This window comes from Mucor velutinosus, assembly GCF_035048745.1.
Source record: "Mucor velutinosus strain NIH1002 chromosome Unknown tig00001564, whole genome shotgun sequence".
Taxonomy (NCBI): domain Eukaryota; kingdom Fungi; phylum Mucoromycota; class Mucoromycetes; order Mucorales; family Mucoraceae; genus Mucor; species Mucor velutinosus.
In genome coordinates this window covers 3,292,822-3,320,490 of record NW_027041906.1, presented here as the reverse complement: position 1 = coordinate 3,320,490, position 27,669 = coordinate 3,292,822, and the positions used below count along the sequence as shown (strand labels likewise).

At 40.5% G+C, this 27,669-nt stretch overlaps 9 protein-coding genes and 1 non-coding gene across 10 annotated transcripts; 4 read left to right on the top strand and 6 right to left on the bottom strand.

Moving 5' to 3' along the window:
- Positions 1-312: 312 nt before the first annotated feature.
- Positions 313-2,792, bottom strand: ATC70_011369 (uncharacterized protein; the record flags this gene model as incomplete). The annotated part of the gene is made up of 8 exons (XM_064830561.1): positions 313-369; positions 431-1,375; positions 1,427-1,656; positions 1,710-1,966; positions 2,021-2,133; positions 2,195-2,349; positions 2,406-2,505; positions 2,565-2,792. 8 exons carry the CDS (start codon positions 2,790-2,792, stop codon positions 313-315), a joined length of 2,085 nt encoding a protein of 694 aa, XP_064683063.1.
- Positions 2,793-2,988: 196 nt separating this feature from the next.
- Positions 2,989-4,334, top strand: ATC70_011368 (uncharacterized protein; the record flags this gene model as incomplete). The annotated part of the gene is made up of 4 exons (XM_064830560.1): positions 2,989-3,363; positions 3,417-3,488; positions 3,559-4,125; positions 4,188-4,334. 4 exons carry the CDS (start codon positions 2,989-2,991, stop codon positions 4,332-4,334), a joined length of 1,161 nt encoding a protein of 386 aa, XP_064683062.1.
- A 187-nt stretch (positions 4,335-4,521) lies between these two features.
- On the top strand, positions 4,522-7,677 carry ATC70_011367 (uncharacterized protein; the record flags this gene model as incomplete). The annotated part of the gene is made up of 3 exons (XM_064830559.1): positions 4,522-6,423; positions 6,483-6,884; positions 6,946-7,677. 3 exons carry the CDS (start codon positions 4,522-4,524, stop codon positions 7,675-7,677), a joined length of 3,036 nt encoding a protein of 1,011 aa, XP_064683061.1.
- A 477-nt stretch (positions 7,678-8,154) lies between these two features.
- On the bottom strand, positions 8,155-8,228 carry ATC70_011366. The gene has a single exon. It is a non-coding gene; the product is annotated as a tRNA-Asn (tRNA).
- Positions 8,229-8,376: 148 nt separating this feature from the next.
- ATC70_011365 (uncharacterized protein) lies at positions 8,377-14,181 on the bottom strand (the record flags this gene model as incomplete). Its single annotated transcript, XM_064830558.1, has 1 exon — positions 8,377-14,181. The coding sequence occupies one exon, from the start codon at positions 14,179-14,181 to the stop codon at positions 8,377-8,379; it is 5,805 nt and encodes a 1,934-aa protein (XP_064683060.1).
- Positions 14,182-20,192: 6,011 nt separating this feature from the next.
- On the top strand, positions 20,193-20,569 carry ATC70_011364 (uncharacterized protein; the record flags this gene model as incomplete). The annotated part of the gene is made up of 2 exons (XM_064830557.1): positions 20,193-20,429; positions 20,483-20,569. 2 exons carry the CDS (start codon positions 20,193-20,195, stop codon positions 20,567-20,569), a joined length of 324 nt encoding a protein of 107 aa, XP_064683059.1.
- A 244-nt stretch (positions 20,570-20,813) lies between these two features.
- ATC70_011363 (actin) lies at positions 20,814-22,207 on the bottom strand (the record flags this gene model as incomplete). Its single annotated transcript, XM_064830556.1, has 5 exons — positions 20,814-21,044; positions 21,134-21,269; positions 21,335-22,008; positions 22,064-22,129; positions 22,187-22,207. 5 exons carry the CDS (start codon positions 22,205-22,207, stop codon positions 20,814-20,816), a joined length of 1,128 nt encoding a protein of 375 aa, XP_064683058.1.
- Positions 22,208-25,291: 3,084 nt separating this feature from the next.
- Positions 25,292-25,660, bottom strand: ATC70_011362 (uncharacterized protein; the record flags this gene model as incomplete). Its single annotated transcript, XM_064830555.1, has 1 exon — positions 25,292-25,660. The coding sequence occupies one exon, from the start codon at positions 25,658-25,660 to the stop codon at positions 25,292-25,294; it is 369 nt and encodes a 122-aa protein (XP_064683057.1).
- Positions 25,661-26,053: 393 nt separating this feature from the next.
- Positions 26,054-27,094, top strand: ATC70_011361 (uncharacterized protein; the record flags this gene model as incomplete). Its single annotated transcript, XM_064830554.1, has 1 exon — positions 26,054-27,094. The coding sequence occupies one exon, from the start codon at positions 26,054-26,056 to the stop codon at positions 27,092-27,094; it is 1,041 nt and encodes a 346-aa protein (XP_064683056.1).
- Positions 27,095-27,119: 25 nt separating this feature from the next.
- SNF7 (ESCRT-III subunit protein snf7) lies at positions 27,120-27,647 on the bottom strand (the record flags this gene model as incomplete). The annotated part of the gene is made up of 3 exons (XM_064830553.1): positions 27,120-27,302; positions 27,363-27,442; positions 27,494-27,647. The coding sequence occupies 3 exons, from the start codon at positions 27,645-27,647 to the stop codon at positions 27,120-27,122; spliced, it is 417 nt and encodes a 138-aa protein (XP_064683055.1).
- Positions 27,648-27,669: the final 22 nt, after the last annotated feature.

The window sequence follows — 27,669 nt, the reverse complement described above, 5'->3', positions numbered from 1 at the left end:
TGTCTTTACAGTCGTAATTGTAAACGGTACATGAAGATGGCGCCAATCATTATACAGACATTTAAAGTTTTGTACAAAGAGAATATTTTGTATTACCAACGATGGGGGATGAAATTTGTTTTTTGATCTAGTAATTGGTTTCCATGGTGATGGCGACTGACGGGATGCAAATATCTTGTACCTGGTTGCTATGCAGAAAGGATCACTTCATGTTCCCGGTTACCATAACAATATATAAGGTGGAATATTAAAAATGCTTGTATGTATGCTGAAAGAATAGAGAGAGAAGGGATATATGTGAAAGAAGTGTATTTAACAAGCTGGCAAGTAAGCTCTACAGACTGGGCATTCTAGCTTAATTCTCATCCACTATATAGATCAGAGTGAATTTCTTGATCTGACATCCATTTGTCCTCACACACTCGCTTACCTTCTCTAGACATTCTGTGTGAAACATGTGGTGACAAGGTGTTATCATGTAATTTGTTCTCGATAATACATTGAGACCAGCGTGTCCATGATGATTGGTATCTACTGGCAGCATACAAATGGCACAGTCTTTTGGTTGCTGCGGTTTCCCCATTGGATCCTCGCTTGTTTCCTCGTCATCGACCGATAAAATTGGATGGTAGTTGTAAGTCTGAGGTAAGTAACGAGATGGTACAAAGAATCTAGGCCCAAATGCATCCTGAAGGAACAGAATCATGGCTTGTACTGCAACATACGCAACGAGGGCATACACCCAAGGTGTACTTTGGTGCCCAATGAGATTGTTTGGACATCCATAAAAGTATAATGGAATGCCTAAACGAGTAGTGCTCATCACCAAAATGTAGCGATGGCTAAGAGGATGTCGACAACCTCTGAATACATTTCGTACAATTTGTGGAACCCAAAATGAATAGAACAAGAATCCCAATGTGCCTACAATGATGTTCTGTACAAATGCTGATCTGGTCACCGACTGATAAAATAAGAACAATCCGAGTAATAGCACAGCGTATAATCGATAGTACAAGTAGGTGATGTCGCGTTGAGGATTGGGCACCTCAGCTGTGTTGGGTCTTCGCACATTGGCTACAGGTATCAAGTTTTCGGTATCGGGAGCACGGCGATCACTATCCTCATCATCATTAGCAGCCGGTGTCGGTGTCGGTGAGCTTGGCCGAATGGACTCGGGCCTTTGTATTCTCCACACGACCAGCAAATAGCGCATGCCAAACACGGAGACCAAGACAAATGTGAAGAATGCAGCAGTAGCAAATGGTATAAACACATTTTCAACTACAACACCTGTTGTAATATACAGTAGGCACAGATATCCGTCCATGATAGCCTGCATAGCAATCGTCCAGTACGACACATTGGAAACGCTCTATCACACTAGTTAGAACAGGGCAATACAAGATCAAGTTAGCTCTCTTACCGAAGGGGTAGGCGTATACTCCATTTGATGGGTCAGTGAGAATATCTGTATCACGGCTATCACACTTGCAATGCCAGCATAGACGACTGCCTTGCTGTAATAGTTCTCAATCTTGATACCATCCGTCTTTCTGCTCGAAATCAATAGTTCGCAGTTGGGAGAATACATCTCGGTGGATAACAAAAGAGGTGGAGGATCGATCGTCGAAATACCTTGAGGGTACTGGAGCTCTGTCCTTTCACATCAATACCGTATCAATACACACTCGTCTAACAGAACAAACCTCTTTCGTACTCTAACAGCTCTGACATTTTGATGTGTGATGACACTGGGTGTAACTGGCCAAATAGCTGAAATTGGCATGTGAATGGTAAGTTGGCTGTATTATCCGCATCGTCTATGTCTTGCCAATCCCAGTATTTCTCTCGCCTTAATTCATCAATTCTCTTATCAATTTGCTCGTCAATCACATTTCTAGCCGCTACCAGCGTTTCATTGGTGGGAAGCATGTGCAAAAGATCATCTAAAGGAATAGCAAACCTTCATTTGCTATCAGTAAAAAAAACACACCTGATGATAACTGCATCGACTTACCCTTCTGGAACAGCCATCATATACAGCGATCCGTTATTCAAGAAATGAACGCCCCCTGCCAGCAGTAGCGCGCCAGAATCGCTTTTATCTGCATCTTTCAGACGAATGTATCCCTTCAATTGGTGATTATTAGACGTTGCTACTGGATTTTCATATTAAATGTTGCTTCCAAACCTCGATATAGTTGATGTCTTTGTCCAATGTTACTGTCGACTTGAGATTCAGAGTGAATGAACCAGGTCCATCAAACTGAAATGTGTGTCTCGCTTGCTCCATGGCCGTTTTATTGACATACTCGGGCACGCTGATGTTACTGTTCTTCCACTCACCTAAACAAAGCAAGCGTTAGTCATCTAGCAGTAGTATAAGCAGGCTCCATTTTCACCTCTAAAGATGCCTGTAATGTTGTGGTAGTAATGAGATTTAGGCGATTCTTCAATGGACCACAGGTCTTGTAGAGGCGCTTCAAGCGAGTGTGGTAAAGGCTACAATGCAACGTGTTAGCCCACATATACACAGACTTGTTTGTAAGCCAAGCAGTTACATGAGTGATATTAACACCAAATGTCAGGTTGTTCAGCAACTCTTTCTCCTGCTCCAAATCTTCCAATATATCATTCTTTGTGGGCTTTCCTGTTCTGACAGAGCTGTCGTCTGAAAAGTTGAAAAAGAGCAAGGAAAACAGGAAAAGAAGCATATAGAAACTTGACCGGTTTACTTGCTGTCTCTGTGCTGCTATCTGCTCCTCATTTGCTGGTGTTGTAGTGTCCATTTGATTGTACAAGAGGCAGATGAAAAAGAATAAAACGCAAGAAATGGTGGACTAAAGCTGGCCACCACCACTACCACCACGTCACAGTGATACACAAATCCTCATTCTGCATTATATTTCGAAAGCTATTAATATAAAATGCTTAGATGAATCTTGGTTTCAAGTTTTTTCTTTTTTCCTTTATCCAACATTTAACATGTCTACTCCCACTGCTGCTGCTGACGCCAACTTGATCCCCTCCTCCAAGCCAAACACTGCTGATGTCTCTCCAACAATTGAAGAGGTTGCTCCTGTCGTTGTGGAACAACCAGCCGTCAAGGTAAATGAAACACAAGAGCCAGATGTCACTTCCTCTGTTACTGCCAAGAAGCCTGAGCAAGACCACAGCGAGATGCGCGTTGCCCAAGACGAACCTGCTGCTGCTTCGGCCGAGGATGCCAATAACAGACGCAACAGTACCATCAATCCCTCTACCATCTTGGAGACTACCATTGAAGGACTGGCTACCATCTCATCCAAAATCAACCCACTCACAGAAAAACTCGGCAAGGGACTGGACCAAGTGAGACAAGTGAGTGTGTTACATGTTCTCCCCGCTTTTTAATTGCTAATTTGTATTATTAGTACGCTCAAGAGAAGTTTGGTACAGCTGATGAAATCACAGAATTACCTCAGGAATATAAGGATTTGGAAAAGGTTAGTTTGGTAGAGATGGGTATCTCCGTCATGCTATCTATTTGACGTATGCTAACTCATTCATGGCTAGCGAGTTGACACAATTGCGCGAGTCCATCAAAACTTTCTTAAGGTGGCCAAGACGTACAACACACCCAACTATGACTATCCTGTGCAGATCCAAGAATCCCTCATTGGCTTCACAAACACTGTGACTAATCAGATTCAGCAATTGAGAAACAAGCCTGATCGTGCACAGACAGTCGAACATCCCAAGACCCTTTCTCACGCTATTGGTCGTGTCGCTATAGATGGTGCCATGGAAGTCGGCCATGAGGAAGCGTTTGGTGTGGCTCTTGATAAATTAGGTGATGTGTCCAACAAGCTGGGAGATGCTAGACTTGCCATGGATAGCGAGATTGTCACCAAATTCAATACACCCATTCAGGTTACACTCAAGACTGCTATTGAAGGTGCTAACAAGACAAGACGTAATGTTCAAGTAAAGCGCTTGGCTCTGGATGCTGCAAAGACCAATTACCGTGAGTCGCCTACAGTGAAATTGGATGCCGCTCGCAGCCAAGTGGAGCAAGCCGAAGATCAGTTTGTAGGGGCAGTTGAAGAAGCAACCCATTTGATGAAAGCAGTATTGGAGGATGTAAGTTATACATGGTTAAAAATGGCTGGAGTAAGAATAAAGACTAATATGCTGCTGATTAGCCTGAGCCTTTGCGTGATTTAGCAGACTACGCTCAAATCCAACTTGCATACTTCAAACAAGCACAAGAGTTATTCAGTGGACTAGTACCTGAACTGGAGGAGATTCGAGTGACTCAAGAATCCATGTATCGTGATGCTGATGAATAATGGACATTAACGTAGCATATATCATTAGTCGGTCATGAACAACGGCTCTTGTTGTGTAGATCACATGCCTTGCATCACCCTACTTATTTGGTGCTTTATGTCCCCACCCCCTTTATTAATAAATCCAGCACAATACATTATTTCATACATTTCTCTTTCCTCTCAACATTTTTCCACATATTTTGAAATGCTTCGTAGTTGGTTTAACACCCCTACTACTATAGATACTAAACCTTTGGCTGCTAAACAAAGCATGGCAATCGATACAACAGCTAGACATCAGGGTGAAAAGCTGTTTAACACAATTACTACTACTCCTCTTCCTCCTCCTACAACTCCCATGACCGCCACTGCAAATGCAACAAACACAAGGACTATGATGGTGAGTCCAAAAGTGCTGCCCACTGTGAAATCAACATCTGTCAATGTCAACATGGATGATCAGATCAATACTGCCAATAATGATTCAGCCATGTCATTCGAATTCGACGCAGAGCCCTTGCGATCTGCCTCTATATCACTGTCGATTGAGCTGGCTAAAAAGACATCTTACTCGTCATTGAATAGCCCGTCGAGTCTCAATACTACAGCTACCAGCAAGCCCATATTCATGCAAAAACCAGACAATATTACTCCGCAGTCCAGTTTGCCAAAATACATCCATAAGCATGCACAACAGCAAGAAAGGCCTTCTTCTGTAGCCAGCCATTCCTCGAATTCATTGTTGCAACGCATGGCTCATTCACCTAAAGCGGCCCCAGCAACATTCTCGACAAGTGTGTCTGCAAATGGCAAAAATAATTCACACCAAGCCAACACTGAGAGCAGCAATACATCAGCGGTTATTGAAAGCTTATCAAAGCAGATCAACCCTCCTGCTCCTCCTGCAGCTGAAGATTTAGATGAATTGACAGAGGAAGACATACACAATGTTGCTACCAATACAGCCACACCCGCGGTATCCATGAACACAACAGACGATGAAGAAAACGTGGATCATCAGCAGGAATCACAACAGCACCCACAAGAACAGCAACAAAAGTTAGATTCCTCACAATCCACCACGTGTGCAAATGCCACGCAGAAACCATTCGTCGTCGCTCAGGAAAAAGGAAATCAGAAAGTCGGTGGATTTTGGACTTGGCTTGGCTTCCCATCCTCGGATACAGAGTCGACAGTGGTGGACACTATTACAACAAGGGGTACAGTTGCAACAGTAGAAAAACCTTTGGGGTCGAAAGGAGAAGACACGCATCAGGATAAACCACAGCAGCTACAGCAACAACAGGAAGGGGAAATAAATGGGATGAGAGAGGCAGTGGATCAGAATAATACAACCACCACAACCACCACAACCACCGCGGCATCTAATCTAACAGCAGCAGCAGCAGCAGCAGCAGCAGTAGAGTTGGATAAATCAGACCAGAAAATCAAGACGTCTTCTTGGTCATCCTTCTTATTCTCATCGAGACCGTTGTCGATCCACCAACAGCAACCACAACAAAAACCTGCTGTTCCTGCAAACCAAACGTTAGAAACATCCACATCCACATCAACAACAACAACAAATACAGATACAAATACACAAGCAGTTACCACAGCAGCTGACGAGTCGGCTTCAGATGCAAACCTTCGCAAAGTGAAAAGCACATCGTCTCTGCCGTCTTCTCCTTTATCAACAACACAGACTTTGCGCTATTCAGCATCCATATCATCCTTTCAGCAGCCATCAAAAAAAAAGAACTTTGTGTTTCCACCATTCGAATCGCAATTTTTAGAGAACGACACTGCAGAAACGAATACAATTTCGGCATCAAATGCATCTACAACCACCAGCACTCAGCATAACAATAGCAGTAGCCTGATTATCAAAGCGATGGATGCTATCAATTCCATCCTCATACCTGTGCCTGCACCACCTGCTGAAGACGACAATACATCTAATTGGATAGCAAAACGAATGCGTGCTAAATTCTCCAACTTTGTGGAAGATATCAAGCAATATACGTCGGCCAAGGACCCGGTGCAGTCTGCCATGCTTGATAAACGCATCGTTGTGGTGGGTGTGCATGGCTGGTTCCCCATGAAGGTAAGTTGCGCTGTTGTGCATCTCGCAATCTAGTATTAAATCATGGCCACGGAACATAGCTCGTGCGTAGCATGATAGGTGAGCCTACAGGAACATCGATCAAGTTCTGTGAACAGATGGTTTCGGGTGTAAAACTTTATTTTGAATCGGTTCATCAGGTCACATTGCCTGATGATGCTATTACAATGGTACCATTGGAGGGAGAAGGCAAAGTAGAGGACAGAGTGAATCAACTGTATACAAAGCTGATTGACAACTCGAAATGGCTGGAAGCAGTGTCTTCAGCAGACGTCGTTTTATGGGCAACACATTCCCAGGGAACTCCTGTCTCCATCATGCTCCTGCAAAGACTACTAGAGAGAGGTCATATTCATGTGATACGACAATCCATCTGTGTGCTAGCCATGGCTGGTATCTCCAGCGGGCCTTTTCCTGCTCTCAAAGGCAGCCTCATTGTCAAGGTAAAATCATATAGCACAACTATTCACATACCACAGCATCACTCACCTCTGCATTATCCAGTATTTCGAAGCCGATGCCGCACGTGAATTGTTTGAATTCATGGACTCCAACAGCCCCATCTCGATCAAGTTCCGCCAATCACTTTCCTATGTGCTAAGATGTGGAACCAAGGTAGTGCTCACAGGCTCTATGCAAGACCAAGTGGTGCCATTGTATTCTGCCATCATGTCATCGGTGAATCACTCGAGCATATTGCGTTCTATTTACATTGACGGACACATTTATTCCCAGAACGACTTTCTCATCAATTTGATTGTGTTTGCATTAAGGTTGCGGAACTCGGGTCTATCAGATCATGATTTACTGACCCATTTGAGCGAGGTATTGGCAGGCAGCTTATATGCATTGGAGGGTGGTCATTCTACCATTTACGAAGAATTGGAAGTGTACATGACAGCCATTCGATATACATTTGAAACAGCTCCTTTTGGTAAATACACTCGTCGCATGTCTCCTTCGTTCCAAACACCACCATCATCCACACAACCAAAGAAGTCAGCATCAGCAGAAGATGCAGTACTGGAGTCATTTCAAGCAAAGCAGCAACAAAACCCTTTTTATCTGCCTTGGGCATTACATGCTGTGTGTACAGATCCGTTGATTCTTGCAGATGAACCACTGAAAGAGGATCTTCGTCATTTGCAGGAGCTTTTTGAACAGTGGAATCCTACCAGTACTCGATTGAGAGAACTAAAATTTAGATTAGATCCTCTTCGAACTATCAAGTTGTAAATCACACATAATTCTCGTACATATCGTAAATACATATATAATTACGGCTTCTTTACATGTTGGCACTGATTCTTCATTTCAGTAATGATATACGTAAAGAAAATGAACATAACGTTCGCAGTTCTTCCGAAGCAATCAGTGAAGTAAAATGATACACGCCTCCAAGGTGGTATACTTGCATATATGTTGTCAAAGTGAGCCAGAGTATTACAAAATATTATTTCTGGACCAGGCCTGATCTGATTATCGGGTTCAACCGACATACCACAGATCAAAATATTCTTCGTACGCGCATGAATTTTGTGGTGTGTATTCATTTTTTAAGAAGACAAAAGAAATTGGACGTATTTTAAAACAATGAAGGCCTTATATTTCGTTTGTCAGTGCACATTTACATTGATCAATGAAAGAATATACCGTGAGGCCAGAAAGTACACAAAAACGTATCACGAAAATTGACGATCAGCAAAAAAGAATCGCTCCCGGGTGGGCTTGAACCACCAACCTCCTGATTAACAGTCAGACGCGCTAGCCAATTGCGCCACGGAAGCATTCCATGCATTTGTCAGATGCTAATACGTAGAGATAGTATATGCAATCTGAGATCTGATCGAGATATAAATGGAAGTAGATATAGAGAGTGTGCAGGAAGATGTTATAGCCTTTTAGTTGAATGGATAAAAAGGTGCTTTATTAATATTAGATTTGAACATTGATTTTATCCAATATAGTTTGTGTAATGTTGTGCGCTATCCAGGTTAATCGCTGTTTAATGTTCCTGGTAGCTGGCGCTCTAGGTTTAAACCTGCGCTTCTTATTCTTGTTTGTGTTTAGTCTGTCAATGATATCCTGCAGATCTAAATCACTGTCAGAATACCCTTCAACCCTGACATCACCCCCCTTCGAGACAAATGTTCGACCCTGAACATCACTTGAACTTGATGAACCAGTGGCAGTGTTTGGCATATGAGAAGAGAGATCGACGATTTTTGCAGGTTGGGTGGTCTCATTTTGCGTGTGGATCTTTGGAATGGCAGGAGTTTTGAAGACAAAAGTACTTTTTGGTGGCCCAGGACGAGAAGTAAGTGCAATGGGAGTTTGGTTTGTAGCAGCAGGAGGGAAAAAATTCACAGTAGTAGTGGAATCAGGTTCTGGAGTAGTAGCTTGAATAACGGAAGGTGGGCTGACAGGAGAAACAACATGAGGTTCATTTCGAAGACCTGGCACCATTTCTGTGTTTTCTGGCTCTGATACACGTTCATCCAGTTCAAGATCTGTATCAACACTGACTGTTTCATTGATTATTGCTGCATCACCACTACTTATATTCGATACTGTAGACTGAGATGACAAATAAGACGATTCTGTAGAAGGAGATGGTGGTGGAGACATGGTATGTGGTGGGGATAGTGTTGGTGGTTGATCTGTGTCTTCAATATCGCTATCAGTAGATGACAAAAAGTCGTATCCATCCATGATTTGACCCAATCCACGTTCGTTGTCCTCTGTTTCATCCATCACACTACTCCCATGTAGAGAGCTATCCTCATCTGATATTTGTTGTGTAAGTATGTGATGATATTGAGAGTGAGTTGGCGGTTTATTAGTGGTAGTAGGTTGTGTAGTGGAGCTGTTGTTTGGCGTGCTCTGATCAGAAATTGGCATGTCGATAAAATCATCTTGAGGTTGATTTAGACTTGGGTTTGATGAGAAAATCGAAGGTGATGGTGAAGAGGAAGTAGCAGTGGTACCATTGGGGTCAGTGGAACTAGTATTTGAGGCCATACGAAGAGAATCGGCTTCACGAACAGCACGACGACTAGTAGTAGGATCATACCATGGCTCCCTGGGTTTGTCACCTTTCGCTGCTTTCAATCTGTCCACATGTACTAACGATTGCAATGGTTCACCAGCAATAGTTTCCAGTTGATAAGTACCAAAATCAGGGAACACCTTTGTCACAATGTAGGGTCCTTTGTAGCGAGGTTCTAGGCCAAATTTGCCTTCATGAGTCAGCATAACCATATCACCCATTTCGAAGTGCGTGGGTTTAATCTTGGCATCCCAACGCTTCTTGTCCGCTTCGCTCATGGCTTTCAAACGAAATTCAGCAGCAGCACGATGTTGACCAAGTAGTTCTAGTTCACGCGAGGTTAGGTCAGCTACCGTTCGTTTGTCCAACAGCATTTCCTTGGTGATATAGGGTCTCAAAACATCTCCAGGCAGTCTAGGTTCACGTCCATACACCAAGTAATAAGGGGAAAAACCTGTTGTTGAGTGCACTCGAATTCGACTTGCCCACAAAGCCGCATTCACAAAGTCATCCCAGCGATGAATAGCACCATTGACATACTTACGAAGCATTTGCTTGATCACGCCATTGTATCGCTCTACCTTGGAGTTGGTGCGCGGGTGAAATGCCGAGGTGAGCTTGTGATTTATTCCAACACGTTTGGTGTAAGCTGTTACAAGACCACTAGTAAAATTGGCACCTCGATCCGTCACGATTTCAGAGGGACAACCAAATCGCATGACAATCTCCTCATAGATAAAATCCGCTACCGCTTCCATAGATGCTACTGGTACTGATCTTGCAATAGGCCAGTTTGTGAGGTAATCCACAGCCGTCAACAACCATTTGTTTCCGTTTCCAGTTGTAGGCAATTCACCCACAAAATCCAAATGCCAACGATCAAAAGCTTGAGGTATTTGCAGAGGATGCATGACATCTTGATGAACCTGATCACGGCGACTATTCAGCTGACAAGCAGTACAAGTTTTCAGCCAGTCTTGAATATCCTTTCGCAAACCTGGCCACCAGTACCTTTCAGTGAACATTTTTAGCATAGTCTTGATACCAGCATGGCCAAAAGCTTCATGATACTTGAAAACCAAATCAGCACGATCCGAGAACGGAATAAATTTGACTTGCTTTATGCTTCCATCCTCCATCTTGACTAGTCGATACACTGTTCTTTGGCGTACCACAAACTGATCCTCCTCCTTTTCCATGCGTTTTCGCAATGCATCTGATTTCATTTTTTCGTAGTTCTTGTCGACATACAGAATAGGCCAATCAGTCTTGATAGTATCAGATAACTGATCCCAAGCAGCATATAAGTATTCAGGTGCCAACGAAGGTATATTCTCTCCATTTTCCACAAGTAAATCTGGTTTTCTTGAGAGAGCATCCGCCACTTCGTTGTCTTTTCCAGCTTTGTACTCGATATTTGGCGAGAATGCCTCATAATCTGCAATCCAACGAACAAGACGAGGTGTTGGGTTCAGTTGAGACTTGAAGTAGATCAGAGGCTTGTGATCACTATACACAGTATAACCACCTTGACAACCGTCCACAAAACATCGCCATGTTCTCAAAGCATGGATGATAGCAATCAGTTCACGTTCCTGGGCAGGCAATTTTTGTTCAGCTTGAGATAATTTCTTGGATTCATACGCAATTGGCAACCAAGTAGAAGAATCAGGATCCTCCTGTAAAAGCACGGCGCCTACTCCAAAGTCACTTGCATCGGTTTCAATGCGGTATGGCTTGCTCATATCAGGTAGTTTCAATAAAGGAGATGATGTTAGCATTTGTTTGATAGCTTTGAAACTAACTTCACATTGATCATTCCAGACAATAGCACGTTTCTTAGCACCATTACCATGAGTCAATTCAGTAAGAGGAGCAGCCACAGAAGAGAAGTTCGGGCAGAAACGGCGATAATGCTGTGCTAATCCAACAAATTGACGCACCTCTTGCACATTAGTAGGTCTTGGCCAGTCTTGGATAGCTTTCACTTTCGATGACGATGGTAAAATACCATTTGCGGAGACCTTGAATCCCAGAAATTCTAGCTCACGCTTACCGAATTCACATTTCTTCAAGTTGACAATGAGCCCTTCCTTTTCAAAGATGGAGAGTACTTGACGAACATGCTTGATATGGTCTTCTAATGTCTTGCTAAAGATGCAACAGTCGTCCAAGTAAACCAAAGCGAATCTGTCAATGCAATCTTTTAAAACTCCGTTCATCCAAGTTTGGTAACTGGGTGGAGCGTTTGAAAGTCCGAAAGGCAGCACGAGCCATTCCCATTTACCATATCGGGTATTAAATCCAGTAAGTGGGATATCAGAGTCTTTTAGCCTAATTTGGTGGTAGCCGGAACGAAGATCCAGGCAAGTGAACCACGAAGCGCCTTGCAAACGGTCCAGGCATTCATCTATGCGAGGTAAAGGAGTAGAGTTGCGAATAGTGACCTTGTTCAGAGCGCGGTAGTCAATGCACATTCGCATTTCACCATTTTTCTTCTTGACGAATAATACCGGAGCACCCCATGGTGACGACGATGGTCGAATGAGGCCCAGAGATTGCAATTCGGTCAGTTGACGCTGCAATTCATCAAGTTCAGCTGGACTCATACGAAAAGGAGGTCTGTTGATGGGATTGACACCTTCAGGAACGTTGATCACATGTGAGAAATTTTGTCTGTTGGGTGGTAGGCCAGGTAATTTGTCTTGAAAAACCGTTGGGAAATCCTTCATCAGTTGATCTGTCCATACCACATTCTCTTGAGTAATTCCAGTACTTGCGCCATCCTTCTCTCCTTGGTCCATCATGTACAAGAAACATGCATTTGTGCCTTCCTCCTTCAACATTTTCTCTGCTTGAAGATGAGATACTAAGTAATTTAATTCAGGCGGTTGTTGAGTTGGTGTGCTTGACACACAGGAAGACGACGTGGGTGAGATAGTGGTTTTACCAGGACCACAACAAGACAAGGTCCACGTATCATCAAACCAATCTGCAACAGGCTTGTGTTCCTTGAGCCAGGATCTACCAAGAATGACATCGAACTTTGTATCAAAGACGAATGCTGACATTGGGCTTGTATGACCTTGCAAATTCAAATCGTAGACAATCTTTTCATTAATAGGAGATACATTGCCACCTGCAGTTTCAACCTCTCTTCCATGGATCACGCTACGATGGCCTTCAATCATGTTTGCAATTCTACCTGAGATGTAGTTTTCACTAGCACCATTGTCAATTAGGCACTTGACTTTGACTACACCCAGAGAATGGTTGAGTCTGACAGTTGCTCCATACAAAGGTAGAGTTGAGGTATTTGCTGCATTCAATAAATTTGTCAGGTACACAGAGTCAGTGGTGAGGTCAATGGTGGTTGACGTATCCAAGTCTTGAATGATAGGAGACAATTCCACAGGACGACGAGTATTTGAGTTCGCAACGACAGGGTTTAAATTCACCACTGGATTGTTGTCTGGCACAGGTACAGAGACATTATCCGGGGTAGTAACAGGCACAGAAACCAAAACAGGAGAAGACGCAACAGAGGAATCCATCATGGCAATGACTTGACTCAATTCATCCATCTGTGCGTTTCTTTTCTCAACCGCAATTTTATCACACAGGGACAACAGGTAAGAGGATCCACTAGCTTTATTACTACTTTGACACTGGTTGCAATCACAACCATAGTTATCCTCTTCTCTGTATTCAACATCCAAAATACAGTTCAAAACACCAACATTCTTGAAAAGCTTGCGTCTAGTGTCCAGATCCAACTTGTCAAATGCATGCATAATTTCAGTGGCACGGGAGAGGCAATTCTTGGTGGTATGTCCAACTTTCTTGCAGTGAAAACATGTGAGGCTGGGATCATACCTATTACGGCCGCGATTATTGTTGTTTCTCCTGTTGTTATTTCTGTTTCTGTTGTTGTTGTTGTTGCTGTAGCTGTTACTGTTGTTGTCGTTGTTACGATGCATGATGGCATCTAGGTCCATAGGCTGTACATCACTGTTGTTGTTATTATATCTAGTGTTTGTCTGAACACCAGCACTGATCTCCGGATGGTGGGCGAATTCATGAGCCAGAGCATCAGAGAACAGCTTCTCCAACGTACGTGATTCAATAGGCATGGCGCGAATTTTGGCAATCAATTCCTTGTCCTTTAAACCTCTCATGAAACGATCACATTGCTCACGTTCACTAATATCCTTGATGGGAATGACAGCATCCATAAAACGATCCACATAATCCCGAATTGAACTGGTTTGGCGAATGGTGACCAAAACATCACGGGCCAAATCTTGATCGTTGGTGGGACGGAAATTGCTAATCAAAATGTCCTTCAGCTCCATCCACGTTGTAGGTGTGGTAAGATTACTGTCGGGATCTTCATAATGGGCAACAATAGTGGCAGCACGTCCAGATAGCAAAGAAGAGGCAAAATTGTAGGTGCGTTCTTCATTCCAGCTGTTGTGCAGCTTTTGTTTGTCAATCAAACGAATCCAGGCATCAATTTCACTTGCATTGCGAGTGCCACTGTATGTAGGTGGTGTTGGCAACTTGACAGCAGGTGCTTGATTTTGTGCCTGAATGAAGGCAGTCATCATGCTGGTGAGCATGTGTTGGTTTTGTTCCATGAATTGAACATAGTTGGGTGGTATTTGTGGTTGTTGATTGTCTTCAGCCATGTTGTTTTAATAAAATGTGGTGAGAGAGACCAGAGAGAGTGTTGACTCGAGATTTGTGTGTTTGTTTTGATAGTTGAATAATTATTTGGGATCTCCGAGTTCGTGGAATAGGAATCAACAGCGAACGAGATGAGGTAGGTGGTGTTCACAGAGAGGAACTATGAACAACTGTAGTAAAGAGGGTTGACTATTATGATTCAGTAAATGCAAAGATCTAATATAGATGTTTCGATCTTTCCCTTTAATGAATACTTAGCCGGCGTGCCTTCATGATCGACTTTTGTTTACTATCTGTTATAGGCGACAAATAGAAAAAAAGGATTTAAAAAATAACAGAAGTTGCTACCAATTGTCAGATGCTAATACGTAGAGATAGTATATGCAATCTGAGATCTGATCGAGATATAAATGGAAGTAGATATAGAGAGTGTGCAGGAAGATGTTATAGCCTTTTAGTTGAATGGATAAAAAGGTGCTTTATTAATATTAGATTTGAACATTGATTTTATCCAATATAGTTTGTGTAATGTTTTGCGCTATCCAGGTTAATCGCTGTTTAATGTTCCTGGTAGCTGGCGCTCTAGGTTTAAACCTGCGCTTCTTATTCTTGTTTGTGTTTAGTCTGTCAATGATATCCTGCAGATCTAAATCACTGTCAGAATACCCTTCAACCCTGACACACTTGTCGTTTACAATATATATGAACAGAATATATATATACAAAATTAGATGAGAAAATAAAGATCCCCTTTTTTCAATTCAATCGAAACGCTGTTTATATCTTAGCTATATATTACGGCTGACTTCAGTCACTACCGTTAGCTTCTGCTTCTTTCTAAATTGTCTGCGGACCGGAATGGTTGGCTTAAACACTCGCCTCTTATTGGCGTTGTGTCGCAATACGGCTTCAGGTACCAACCCATCAAACATGTCAATGACACACTGTTACGATGGTAAAAGGATTTTGTGGTGGTGCTGATTTCAAGAAGCGGTATCTGAACTCTGAGCCTATTAGAGTGCTGTTCCTGAACTGGTGTTCAAATTGTTTATTCTTACATTTTTTTATTTTGACATATATACTTGAATCTATACAACTGATGAATTCGTAATAATAAGTCGATGATAATAATCAGTTGTCAACTGTATCTAAAACGAAAGCAAAGAGCTTCTTTATTACAGGGCATCTAGCTTGCTTAAATATGGTAGATCCCTGGTCAATGACTACTACGATGAGATGGTATATAAATAACAGGCCACTGGGGCCTTATGGATTGTTGGTATAGCTTGTTGAGAGGCCACCTAAGTCGATATGTTTCATGTAGTGTAGGTGGATCTCGATATCTTGACATTGGGGAGATTGAATGTATTGTAGTTCCTGAGGCACCTGTGCACACACAATTGACTGGACTTGTAAACATAGATGTGATGTGATACGATAAACATCATCTATGCTGCTACACTGTAAAAGGTGGCTTGAGGAGAAAGTGAATGTAGCCTAAGATGCATGCTTGTATGCAACAACAACACATTGGAAATAAATCGAACTTTCTTACGTTTAAATCTTTTGGGTACACAACTTTATATATACACTTAATCGCTGAGATACTGTCTACATCAAGTTTATTACAACACATCAGCAACTTAAACAGCTTTAATTACTTGGTTTTGTCTCGGGATCAACTATTACTGCAAGATCTTCCACACATTTCGCTACACATTTCACAAAACCAGCACCGCAGAGTATCAGCATGCGTCGTGCCTAAATTTAACTTTAGGCCAAATTTAAAGAAAGCGACTAAATGGCGTCAGCATATACTTGAAGAAGGTTCTGGAAACTGATAGCAGGCATTGATCTGACTATCAGTTGCTATATCAAGTACTTTATATACTCGAAAGTTCCACTGATTAAGTAATTATCGATCGTAGAAATTGTATAAATATAAGTTGAAAAAAATGTGGAATTTGAGGCTTTATAGACTAAGATTCACGGAAAAAAAAAGAATAAAAAAAAACAGTAAAGTCAGCTTGATAAAGGTATGTTTTATTATCAAACTGACAGGTGTAAAGTAAAACTGAAGTCTCTCTACTGGCCAGGTAGATGATCCTTCTTATATACTATAACAATGGATAAAAGTTCTATTAATTAGATTGACAAATAAGTCAACTCAGATCAACTAATGTCTAATCATGCTAAAAGACAACTCCAGCAAGCTAATCATGATTTAGCTCTATCTGGATGAATAATTAGACTCTCATCCTAAGTACCCTGATCTATCCTTTCCATAAGGATAATTAATATCGATCTAGTAGCATGTATCCGATAGGTACAGTCTTCTTAGTCTATATTAATAGTACATATCTGAGTGTATATCGCTAAGCATACATCTTTAGCATGTATCTGGATATATGGCATGTCTATAGCATATCGTATGCATGTCTATAGCATGTCTCATATATAGTACAAGTCTGTAGTACATAAAGTATCTGTAGCTAGTATCACGGATATAAGCATGTGTCTTATAGCGTGGATCATAAAGTGCACATCTGAAGCAACAAGCTCATATTGCATTAATCTTGGTGCTTATCCAGATATGGTAAACATCCGTAGTCAATGTCGGAATACAAGTATAAGTCTATAGCGCCATCCATGTCCGTGGTGCCATCTATAGCCTATAACTTATATAGTATGAATCTTATAGTACTAGCGTATCTAAAGTCCATATCTTCTTATAGTATAAATCGATATCGTACATCTAATCCAGTGTACATACAGTTTATATCTAAATCTGGTAGCTGGATGAACTGTCGGAATGCAGATCATAGTGGATGTATTCCACACTAGGGATAATTTACAAATGTTCTTTTTGCAGGTAGATGATAAGTTCTTGGAGAGCTCTGTGAATTGAGAAACAGATGCTTTTGAAAGTGTTAAGCACAAAGAATAAAAGGATTATTATTTGTAGCTTATAAAAAATGTTCGATATTATAAAAACAAGAAAAGACTTGTTTGAATAAGATCAGACACAAAAACTAAAGATTTATTGATGAAGGCAAGAGTTATTCTATTTATACTAAGTTCTGAATGCCAAAGTAGCAATTTATCTTGTATAACGCTTATCACATCTGGTGAACCTCAGTATTTAGATAGCTGAGATGCACTTCAATTATCATAGCTTGTCCATGCTGTTGCACAACACAGACATATCTACCCATCAAGAATACCTTAATCTTTATAGACAGTTGTAGCCCTTCTGGCACAACAGAGAGTTTTAAAATTGAACTAAGTTTTAAATGATACATAGATACTGTTGAATACATTTTCAATTAAACTGAAGCAGTAAATAGTAAAATAACTTCCTCATATATATTACCCAACAGGGTAATATGTACACTTTACCCCTATTTTAACCCTACAAAATGTTTCCTTGCACGTCAGCTACAGCTGTCTAGTCTTAACAGCAAGATTCTTCAACATGTCAAGTATCTATTGATAACTTAAAACCAGCAAGTTAATATGGCCCTTTTCGTACGCTCCGATTTTTAAAATGCTTGGTCAAATGCACACTTGTGAGGTGTATACATGCGGAAGGTCAACGGAGCTTCAATTTCTAATATTCTGAATGAGGATCCATAGGATTCCGAAATCTATCGACCTTAAAATTACGCGTTTCTTGATAGTAAACACCCCTTCAAACCTATATGAAACTTGTAGAGAATTCAAAGGAAAATACAATGGTATTTATATCAAGTTTTTGGTATACATTATTTGCCTGATATTTGGCACGATTGTTTTTGCAATTTTTTGACTGTTTTCTAAAGATTAATCAGTATCTGTCATCAAAACATTTCGTTAAACATTACTAAACGTTGTAAACCAAAAAATTTCCTACCGAATGAGCTATTGATTGAAGCTCTGGCATAACTCTATCATGAATTATTGAAAGTCTTGTCCTGACCAAAAAATCGTCACCAGATTATTTGCTTGCTCTCACAGGCAGATTTTGAAGGAAAATCAATGATTTTGCATGATACCTTTTTTTGGCCGTATCTCGACAAATACTCAACAGATTCACACAAAACAAAAACCATTTGATAGCTCTACGTTATATCCATTATTATGCAAAAGTTTTAGGTACAGGATATACATCCCCTTTATGAATTCGCTCAAAATCTTATATTTCATGAGCTACAAGCAGGGGATAATCAATTTTTTTTATTTATCTATAATAACCATATTATCGCATAGAGAATTGAAAAAGAAACAGAAGTTATTAAGTTTGAAGCTCTCGTTCACTTGGTAAAATCAACCGGTACGGCCCTTTGAAATTTGTCCATTTTCACTCTTTTTCCTCATTACTCATCGACATCGTTCTCAGCAAGCCCAAATACAACATTCCCTAATCAACCAAAGTACCCTCTACAACTTTTAATAGACATACAATCTGCATTCATATAGTAATTCATTGACTTTTATTAGTAGCACTTGCTCAAAATTTGCAAATTTTAAAAATCTCTGATTTCTCAACACCAGCGCACCCTATCTAAAATCCAATTGCTCCATTGTTTAAAGGGCAAAAACTGGTATAGAGACATGCTACTTTCAATGCGATTTTCAAAGAGAATTCAAAAGAGATGAAAAAGAGAAAAGTGGAAGAAATAGAGAAAAAGGTGCGCGACTGATGATTTCAAGGTATACCCGTTCGGTTTAGGAATAAAAGCGCTAGTCATTTTGGACGGTTTTCTTGTATGTATGACTATTAAGGCTTCCTTTTGCTAGATTGTGTTCTCATTTTTTATAGCATGGCATTTGAAAATCAATATTGACAGCTGTTTCAATCTATAAGCAATAGTCTGCTGTAAGGTTCTGTAGGACCATTATCCAGACATTAAAGAGATAGATTTAATCAACATTTCCAGCGAAATCTCTACACTCAACAAACCATTTTCATAATAGTAGACACCTTTAATTTAGGATTGTGAAGACAAGTAGCAGGGTTTGGGTTGTAAAGTGGAAAATTTGAATTGTAAGAACATAAAATTCAAAATGATGCGGTTATCAAGGTCTAGCGGAACCGTATGTGGATCTTATGCATTATTTGCATGGTCCGATAGATGTTTTGTGTGCAGAACCGCCTATTGCGATGTGGATGTACAAGTTACGTTGGCTCCCCAAAGAGCACGTTATGTAACCAAATATTTCAATTATCTAATCTATTATATTGCAAATTGCGACAACAATTTTGATTTTGATTCTGATCGTCATCCGAAAGTTTGGAGAGAAGCTAATTCTGCACATCTGTTACAGAAGACATGGGCCAGGACGCAACGGAAACTGAGCAGTAGCAATTACCGTCATGCATCAGATAATGACTGAAATTGGATGGTTTTTGTGAACTGGTACTTTCACAAACATTGCTCCTTGTTGGTAATACTTGGCCCTTAATATTGAGCATAATATCTTTCAGATAATAACGCTAATACATATGGCCACTTACATGGTAGCCATTTTAATGCTCAGGTTAATTGTCATGATGATCCACATTATAGATTTTGAGGGGATAACTGACGTTGCGCTTTACTACGGACAATATCTTTCTTGCAAAATTATTATTTTTCAATTTGCTCATAGCTAGTGAATCCCATACCTGATGTGCCAGTTGATTAAATGATGACTGAATAGCTAATAACTCTCGGCATTTGGTATTATTTCAGACTGATGTAGCATTGCGAGGCCACTGATGAGTTATAGCGGATCAATCAATAAGATAGCCCTCATTCAAATGAGTAAACTTCAGCACAGCATACCAACTGCAGTCTCAATAATTTGGATAACTAGCGAAACCCATTTCATGTCAAATAAATGCATGATCAAATATGCAGATCGCAATCAAACAAAGTTTTCATGTGAGGATTTGGAAGTTATTTGATGTCCGTGCTATGACTGTTGATACTTAACGCAGCAGGCTTCAAAAATCTCGATAAAAACCTTTTCATTTAATCATTCGTAAATCATGGGCAAAGCAAAGAGAGAATCAAGCATCAAGAAAACACCATATACCCGAAACAATTCAACAAAGCCCAAAGACAAAAAGGCAATTGTCAAGAACAAAAAGCCCTTGACTAAATCCGAGAAATTAAAGAACGCCGACATCACTGAGGATTTGGATAATTTGATGGATGATCTTACACAGCACCTCGCACCAAAGAAGAAAAAGGCCATCAAGATCAAGAACGACAGCATGGACGATGTAAGTATTTGATCTGCCTGGTGCGATCTGAACTGACCTTTCGTTGTCTGCAGACATCCAAACTAGAAGAGGAGCAACGCCGTTACGAGAAAACACAGACTGACATGGATGATGCATTGGGTTTATTGACTAGACTATAGTTGACTACCATTTTGGTTTGTTTTTTTTTTTACTGATGTTTATTAAGTAAAGGGAGATGTAGATGAAAAAATAGAATAAAAAAAAAACAATTTGCTTACGGTCCTTTTCTTAAAGTGAAGAGAGAATAATGGTTTAAAAAAATTTATGTGAGGAAAAAGAGAACTTTAGGGAAAAAAGATATATAGTTTGGAACAAAGAAAGTAAACAAATTGTCCTTTTTTTTTTTTTTTTTTACTAAACAACTTAGAAGCACTTTCTGTGGACAATAGAAGGTCCGGATTCGTCGTATTCTTGCTTTGAGATCCACATTTGTTGGAAAGTAGAGAGAGAGGCCAAGATGGAACCACCAATCCAGACGGAGTACTTTCTCTCTGGGGGAGCAACGATCTTGATCTTCATGGAAGAAGGAGCAAGAGCAGTGATTTCCTTTTGCATACGGTCAGCAATACCAGGATACATAGTAGTACCACCAGACTATGAAAAGAGAATGATGAGTAAACAAATGTATGCCAAAATAACAACCTCCATAAATTGTGTATATATATATATATATCTATACTTACCATGACAATGTTAGAGTACAAGTCCTTACGGATATCAACATCACACTTCATGATGGAGTTGTAAGTAGTCTCGTGGATACCAGCAGATTCAAGACCCAAAAGAGCAGGTTGGAAGAGAGCTTCAGGAGCACGGAAACTAAATGAAACAAACAAACAAATAAGTACACCCGTATAATGTAATAATGAAAACTTTGCCCTTACCGTTCGTTGCCAACAGTGATGACTTGACCATCAGGAAGTTCATAAGACTTCTCGAGAGCAGAGGATTGAGCAGCAGTTTGCATCTCTTGTTCGAAATCAAGGGCAACATAACAGAGCTTCTCCTTGATATCACGAACGATTTCACGTTCAGCAGTAGTAGTGAAGGAATGACCACGCTCAGCAAGGATACGCATCAAGTAGTCAGTCAAATCACGACCAGCCATATCCAAACGCAAGATAGCGTGAGGAAGAGCATAACCTTCATAAATAGGAACAGTGTGGGTAACACCATCACCAGAATCGAGAACGATACCAGTGGTACGACCAGAGGCGTACAAGGAAAGAACGGCTTGAATAGCAACGTAGAAGGCAGGAGCGTTGAAGGTCTCAAACATGATTTGGGTCATCTTCTCACGGTTAGACTTGGGGTTCAAAGGAGCTTCAGTCAAGAGGACAGGATGTTCCTCGGGAGCAACACGAAGTTCGTTGTAGAAAGTGTGATGCCAGATCTTTTCCATGTCGTCCCAGTTGGTAACAATACCGTGTTCAATAGGATAACGAAGAGTCAAGATACCTCTCTTAGATTGGGCTTCATCACCAACATAAGAGTCCTTTTGACCCATACCGACCATGACACCTTGGTGACGAGGACGACCGACAATAGAAGGGAAGACCTGCAGATGTAGATGATGAGCATCTCTCCACCACATAATTTCATACAACACTTACAGCACGAGGAGCGTCGTCACCAGCGAAACCGGCCTTACACATACCGGAACCATTATCAATAACAAGCTAAACACGTAAAATTCAATACACCGTTGTCATGTAGCAACATTTGAGGCAACTTACAGCAGCAACTTCGTCCTCCATTTTGAGATATATAAACTTTGAAAAGTGAAAAAGAAGAAGAAAAAAGAGAAAAACAAAAAAGAAACTGGCAGAAGAAGGGATTATAGCCTAACCAGACCCAAAGTGACGCAGATAGATACGATTGGTCTCTATTGGAGACGCTGTGTATCAATCTTTTGTATTTAACCAACTCAGATTCCATTTTGTTGGTTATTTTTATACATCAAAACAGCATTAAGATCCTCCAATTTCTCGTGTTTTTGCTTCATGTTACACTCCTAATAAAACTTGTCCTTGATGAACAACATTGGACAAGATGGCCTTCCTCCATTTCCCCTCAAACTCATGCTCCTGGTCCCCTGACATCCTGACATTGGGATAAAGAAATGTAATAAAGCTTCATCACAAGGTAAACATTGGCCTGTCTCCTACCTATTTCGTGAATAACAGACCTGGACGAAATGTAGTGATTGTTTGAGTGTGCATTACACAAGAAGCATGAGCTGTACTTCTCCTTTGATATAGTAGGAAAAGAAAGGCAAGCCTTAACTGATCTTGTTTGTAAATGTACAGATACAAATGTCTCCTTGCATGCCGAATGCTCTCGACTGTTTTTTTTTTTTTTTTTTTTTTTTCATATATTTGCTCTACACCTTTGCCTGCATAGTGTATAAAGGAGATTCAATCCCATGTCTTAAACCATCATAATCCAATTAAGGATTATCACATCGTCTAATGAAAAACGCGAAAATTTCAAAGACAAACCCTATGCAAAACTTCATTGAGATATCGGTCTATCAAAAAAGATATTGGAATATTCCAAGTTTTGATTGCTGTAGTGCTATCTGAAAGGTAAGGAGGAGGTGGGGACAACCTATATTGGGATTCTTGTATCTGTTGAGGTTTGAAAACAGACCGTGATCTTGTTTTGACTGTGTCGTACAATTATCATTAAAATAACGAGTCTGTCTACGCTACGAATGGCTTTCTACCTTCGCTTCGCCTTGGTGAGAGTCAACCTACGTAGCGGCAGTTCGCGCTACCAATTGCCGTTGTTCATCTTATCAGAATATTGCTACTTTCATTTTAAGCCTTCACTTACACATGAGAATTCCTCATATTACCTGTGGATCTGTCTCATGGATGTTCCACATTTGTATGCACGTGAGATACTTTATATACGGGCAAGCAGTATACTAGTATTACCCCCTTTCTAGTCAAGAGTGAGCCTGATGCAGCAAAAACTGGATACATTTGAGCCGTGTTTTCTCTTGCTAAAGGCCGTTTTAAACTGTTGGAATAGCATCAAACAATTGATCTCATCTAGCAGTTACTTTCTGACACCTTTGCCCAACTTTTTGGGGACCAAAAAAAAACATGGCCAAAAATCGACCAAAAAGCATGAGGTACTCCTCATGGTTTTCATCGAAAATCAAACGACCGCGTTTTTCACCTTAAAAATGAAGACTTTTAATATGGTATATATTACATCAAAATGTTTCTATCAATCTGACGTAGCCCCTGAAATCATCTTTGTGGAAGCTTGATATGCAAAATCTCAACGTTTTGGCCAGAAACCTCTTTTCATATTTTCATAAATTGCTCAATAAATTTATTCAAAACATCTACCTTACTTGATACCATTGGATATACCTTGAAAAGCACTCCAAGAATGTATTAGGAAGCATGAGATGATCATCATATTTTATATAGTCGAATGTAAAAGAATAATTCAATCAAGTCGAAAAAAATTAAAATCGGTCCAATCTGGAACACACTACGGATCCGGTTTAGAATTAGTTTTGGCTGGTGGGGCCAGCTGGCAAACTCAATGCCCTTTTCATCGTGAAGGCAATACAGTAATAGATGCTTTTGAAGCGTATTAAAAGTAGGTGGCAAATTACATAACACTATAGTTAGTCGTGCTATTTTCCTTGCATTCTATATTTAATAATGCCAGTCTATCAAAGTACTTATTAGATCAACTTCTTTCTTTTTTGAAGCTTTGAAAGTATCTAGGGACTATAAATTCATCATGTTATGATAATATACATTGCCACACAAACGAAAGGCGATGATATTAATTTGTAGAAGCTCAGTGCTTTGATATTATCCATTGCCTTCTTCCAAATTGAATGTCACTAGCTTTGGCGGCATCTCTTGTATTCCAACCCAATGCAACATTTGTGGAGCGCATCGCAGTGCCTCTAATTGGCTTGGCCAGCGAGAATACTATGATGTACACAATGTGTCAAGTAATACTATTTTACTAGAACCTGCGCTCTGCTGTCTGTTCTTCTATGAAAAAGCCTTCCAAATGTCACGGAAATCATCAAATCTTTCTATTAAATGTTCAGGAACAGATTACTGCGTGAGCCTTACTGGGTACTATTGCATTAGGCACGTTCATGTAATCAACTCGAAATGTTAATAATGACATTTTATATACTACAATTAGTATGAAGATTAACAGTACTCAATCTGTAGCTAATGATGGCATGCAATCAGCATTTCCATTTCAATATTCGATGAAAAAGTTGAGAATGTGTTGGACTGGATTGAGTAGAATGCGAATAATGCAGCAATGATTGCCTGATCTCGATCCCATCTATACGTTAAATAGGCTATTGGCATTGAATTGAACACTACTCTGGATACAACCACATGTAGAGGGTAACTTTTGTCAATACAGACTAAGTAGATGGTCTTCTGTTCTTCAATAGAAGAGCGAGGATGACCATTTGGAATTAATGTGATTTGTCAGATGGCTCGCTAGTCTTCTTTGAAAGATGATGTGTTTATCAAAATATCCCGGTTCCAAACGTATGCTGTTTTGGAAATGAAAGAAACACAGGGGCCTATTTAATGCACTGCATCCCTATCTTTATCATCCATCAAGATAATATTCATGCAAGTGCGAGAAGAATGATGATTTGCGCAGCTACGTCATGAATCATTTCATGGTAACACCATCTCTTCCTGGTTTGTGTTTAATTCGTCAGTGTGCACGCAAACGAATAAAATTTGCTCCTTTAAATATCAATTTGGAAAATAAATAGTCTAATATCGTTTTTTATTACAATACTCTATGATCGCATACGAGATTCATTTCTTCTTTAATAATTGTATCAGTCTGTATTGTTCTTCCAGCAGTTCATCCAAGCTCAATTCTTGATCCGCCTCCTCCAGATGCAATACATCATCACCTTTGAGATACTCATTCTGTATCATTCTATACATTGATTTAGAATTATCTAACACCTTGTATAATTCCCCTAGTGTGAGTCGCTCCTTTGTGTTTTTTGGGATATAGTTTGGATTGAATGCATTGTTTGATGTAGCAGTGATTGGCAGAGAAGCAGGAGTGATGATGTGCTGTTGTGTCTGATGAAGACAATGGCTGGATGAGTGTGGAGATGGCGGCAATGATACCAACACAGAGGCATATCGTGCTTGAATTCTATTGAATATCATAATGTCTATAAATAGGTAAATCTAAAGAAAAAGAGAGAGAGAAACAGGAGGAGAAATAGATGGAAATGAGTAGATGTATATAAGCATTTCTCTGTGCGCCACCTTGGATCATTTTGCCACAATGATTTCGACTAATTTGCACAGTCCCAAAATGTGCAATGTTCAGGCACATTTCAATGGGTATTTGCTACTGCAAAAGAAAAAAAAAAAAAAAAAAAAAAAAAAAAAAAAAGTCGCTTACAGGATAGGAAAGGGAAGGGGGGGGGGGTTTCTCTCTCTCTCACTCTCTCACTCTCTTTTTTTTTTTTTTTTTCTTTTCTTTTATTATAAAAAAATTTTCATCAGAGGAACATGCTTATCAAAAAAAACCATCAGGAAGAAACCAAATTTAATATGGACAAATTACAGCAATTCAAGAGAAAAAAGAAGAAAGAGATTAAAGCATTAACTGCAACATCAAATTACATGAAGGGATTCCACATTGAAAACCAGTACATGTCGCTCACATCCTTGGTGGAAGCAATGTATCCGCCAAACAGATGCTCTTTATGCGATGGCATTTTTGCGTCAAGAATTGAATCAAATAAGCATTTCAAGGAAAAGCATAAAAACTGCAAATCAAGATATATCTGTATGCATCCGTATTGCGACTATAGATCTGTAACGCGAGGTGCTCTGCGTGTTCATATTTCGCATGCCCATGTATTGATTCAATCTGATAAACCATTGCCTGATTCATTCCAGCAAGAAGAGCTCCTCTTTTCAGCGGCAACGACAACGACAACGCCATCGCCCACCATGTCAAGAATGAGCTTAGAGCCAATGTCAATGCCTGGTTCGCCTCCACCTCTACTTCATCCTCCTCCCCCACCACCACCCGTACCACAATTAGCACCACCGCCCGTCCCGTCGCTCTCCATCATGTCAGAGCCCGCCATTGTCATCAAGAATGAATACAAATCGTCCAAAATGCTGCAGTCTTTGTCATCGTCCTCCTCCTGCAATTCCTCCAAATCTTCCTCGCCTCCAAATAATATGACAGGTAGCAACAACCATAAGAAACTCATGATGGCGAGACAGCCCACAGTCTATGCTGTCAAAAAGCAGCCCAAATCGACATTTATAGACAATTTGACACCATCACCACCACCCTCACCCTTTTCCATGTATCACCCCAAGAAGGACTCACACAGCAAGAAAGCCATCTTGTCCAAGAAGGCAGAGGCCTTTTTGAATAGCATTTATCCCCCATTACAATGTCCAAGTTGTAAACAAAATTTTCCTAGAAAAACTAATGTGATTAAGCATTTGACAGATGCTCATGTCGGCCAAGAGCCGTATCGTTGCATTTATCCCAAATGTAACCACCCAAAATTATACACAACCCGTGAAGGTCTCATTTATCATATTGTTCGTGTCCATGATGTACAATAAAACGCACGCTCTTTAATCTGTAAAATCAAGCTGTCCATTTGAGACATCGAGTTTCCATGTGCGTTGCTAGACATTTGGTGGAGCAGTACTTCATGCCGCACTTGAGACATTTGTATTCACTGGCGTATCCACATACGGAACAAAACTTTCTGGCAGGGTATATAGAGGGTTGGACTTGACAGTTTTGATAGCAGTGCGCTGTGATAGGCTGTATGCATACAAGGTCAGTGGCTGATTGCTAGGACATGGTGCTTTACTCGCTACTTACACTAGACTCCAGCAATGCACTGAGTGTAACTTTGGTCGAGTATATGTTTTTCGATCTATTCCGCGATTTACGCGTGCTTCCTGGACCGCATGGTCAGCATCAATGACTCGACTAGAAAGCGCCAAACAAACCTTCTTCTTCCTGTGCGGTCAAAGCAACTGTTACCAGCCCTTCAACACTGCTGATGGATGTGTGATTGTCCTTCTCCAATGACTCCAATTGTCGCCTTAGATGCCTTGAATGTGCCTCTGGATCATGGTGCGTGAGTTTGGCTCTTTTTGACATGACAGTAGACTGATTAGAAAAC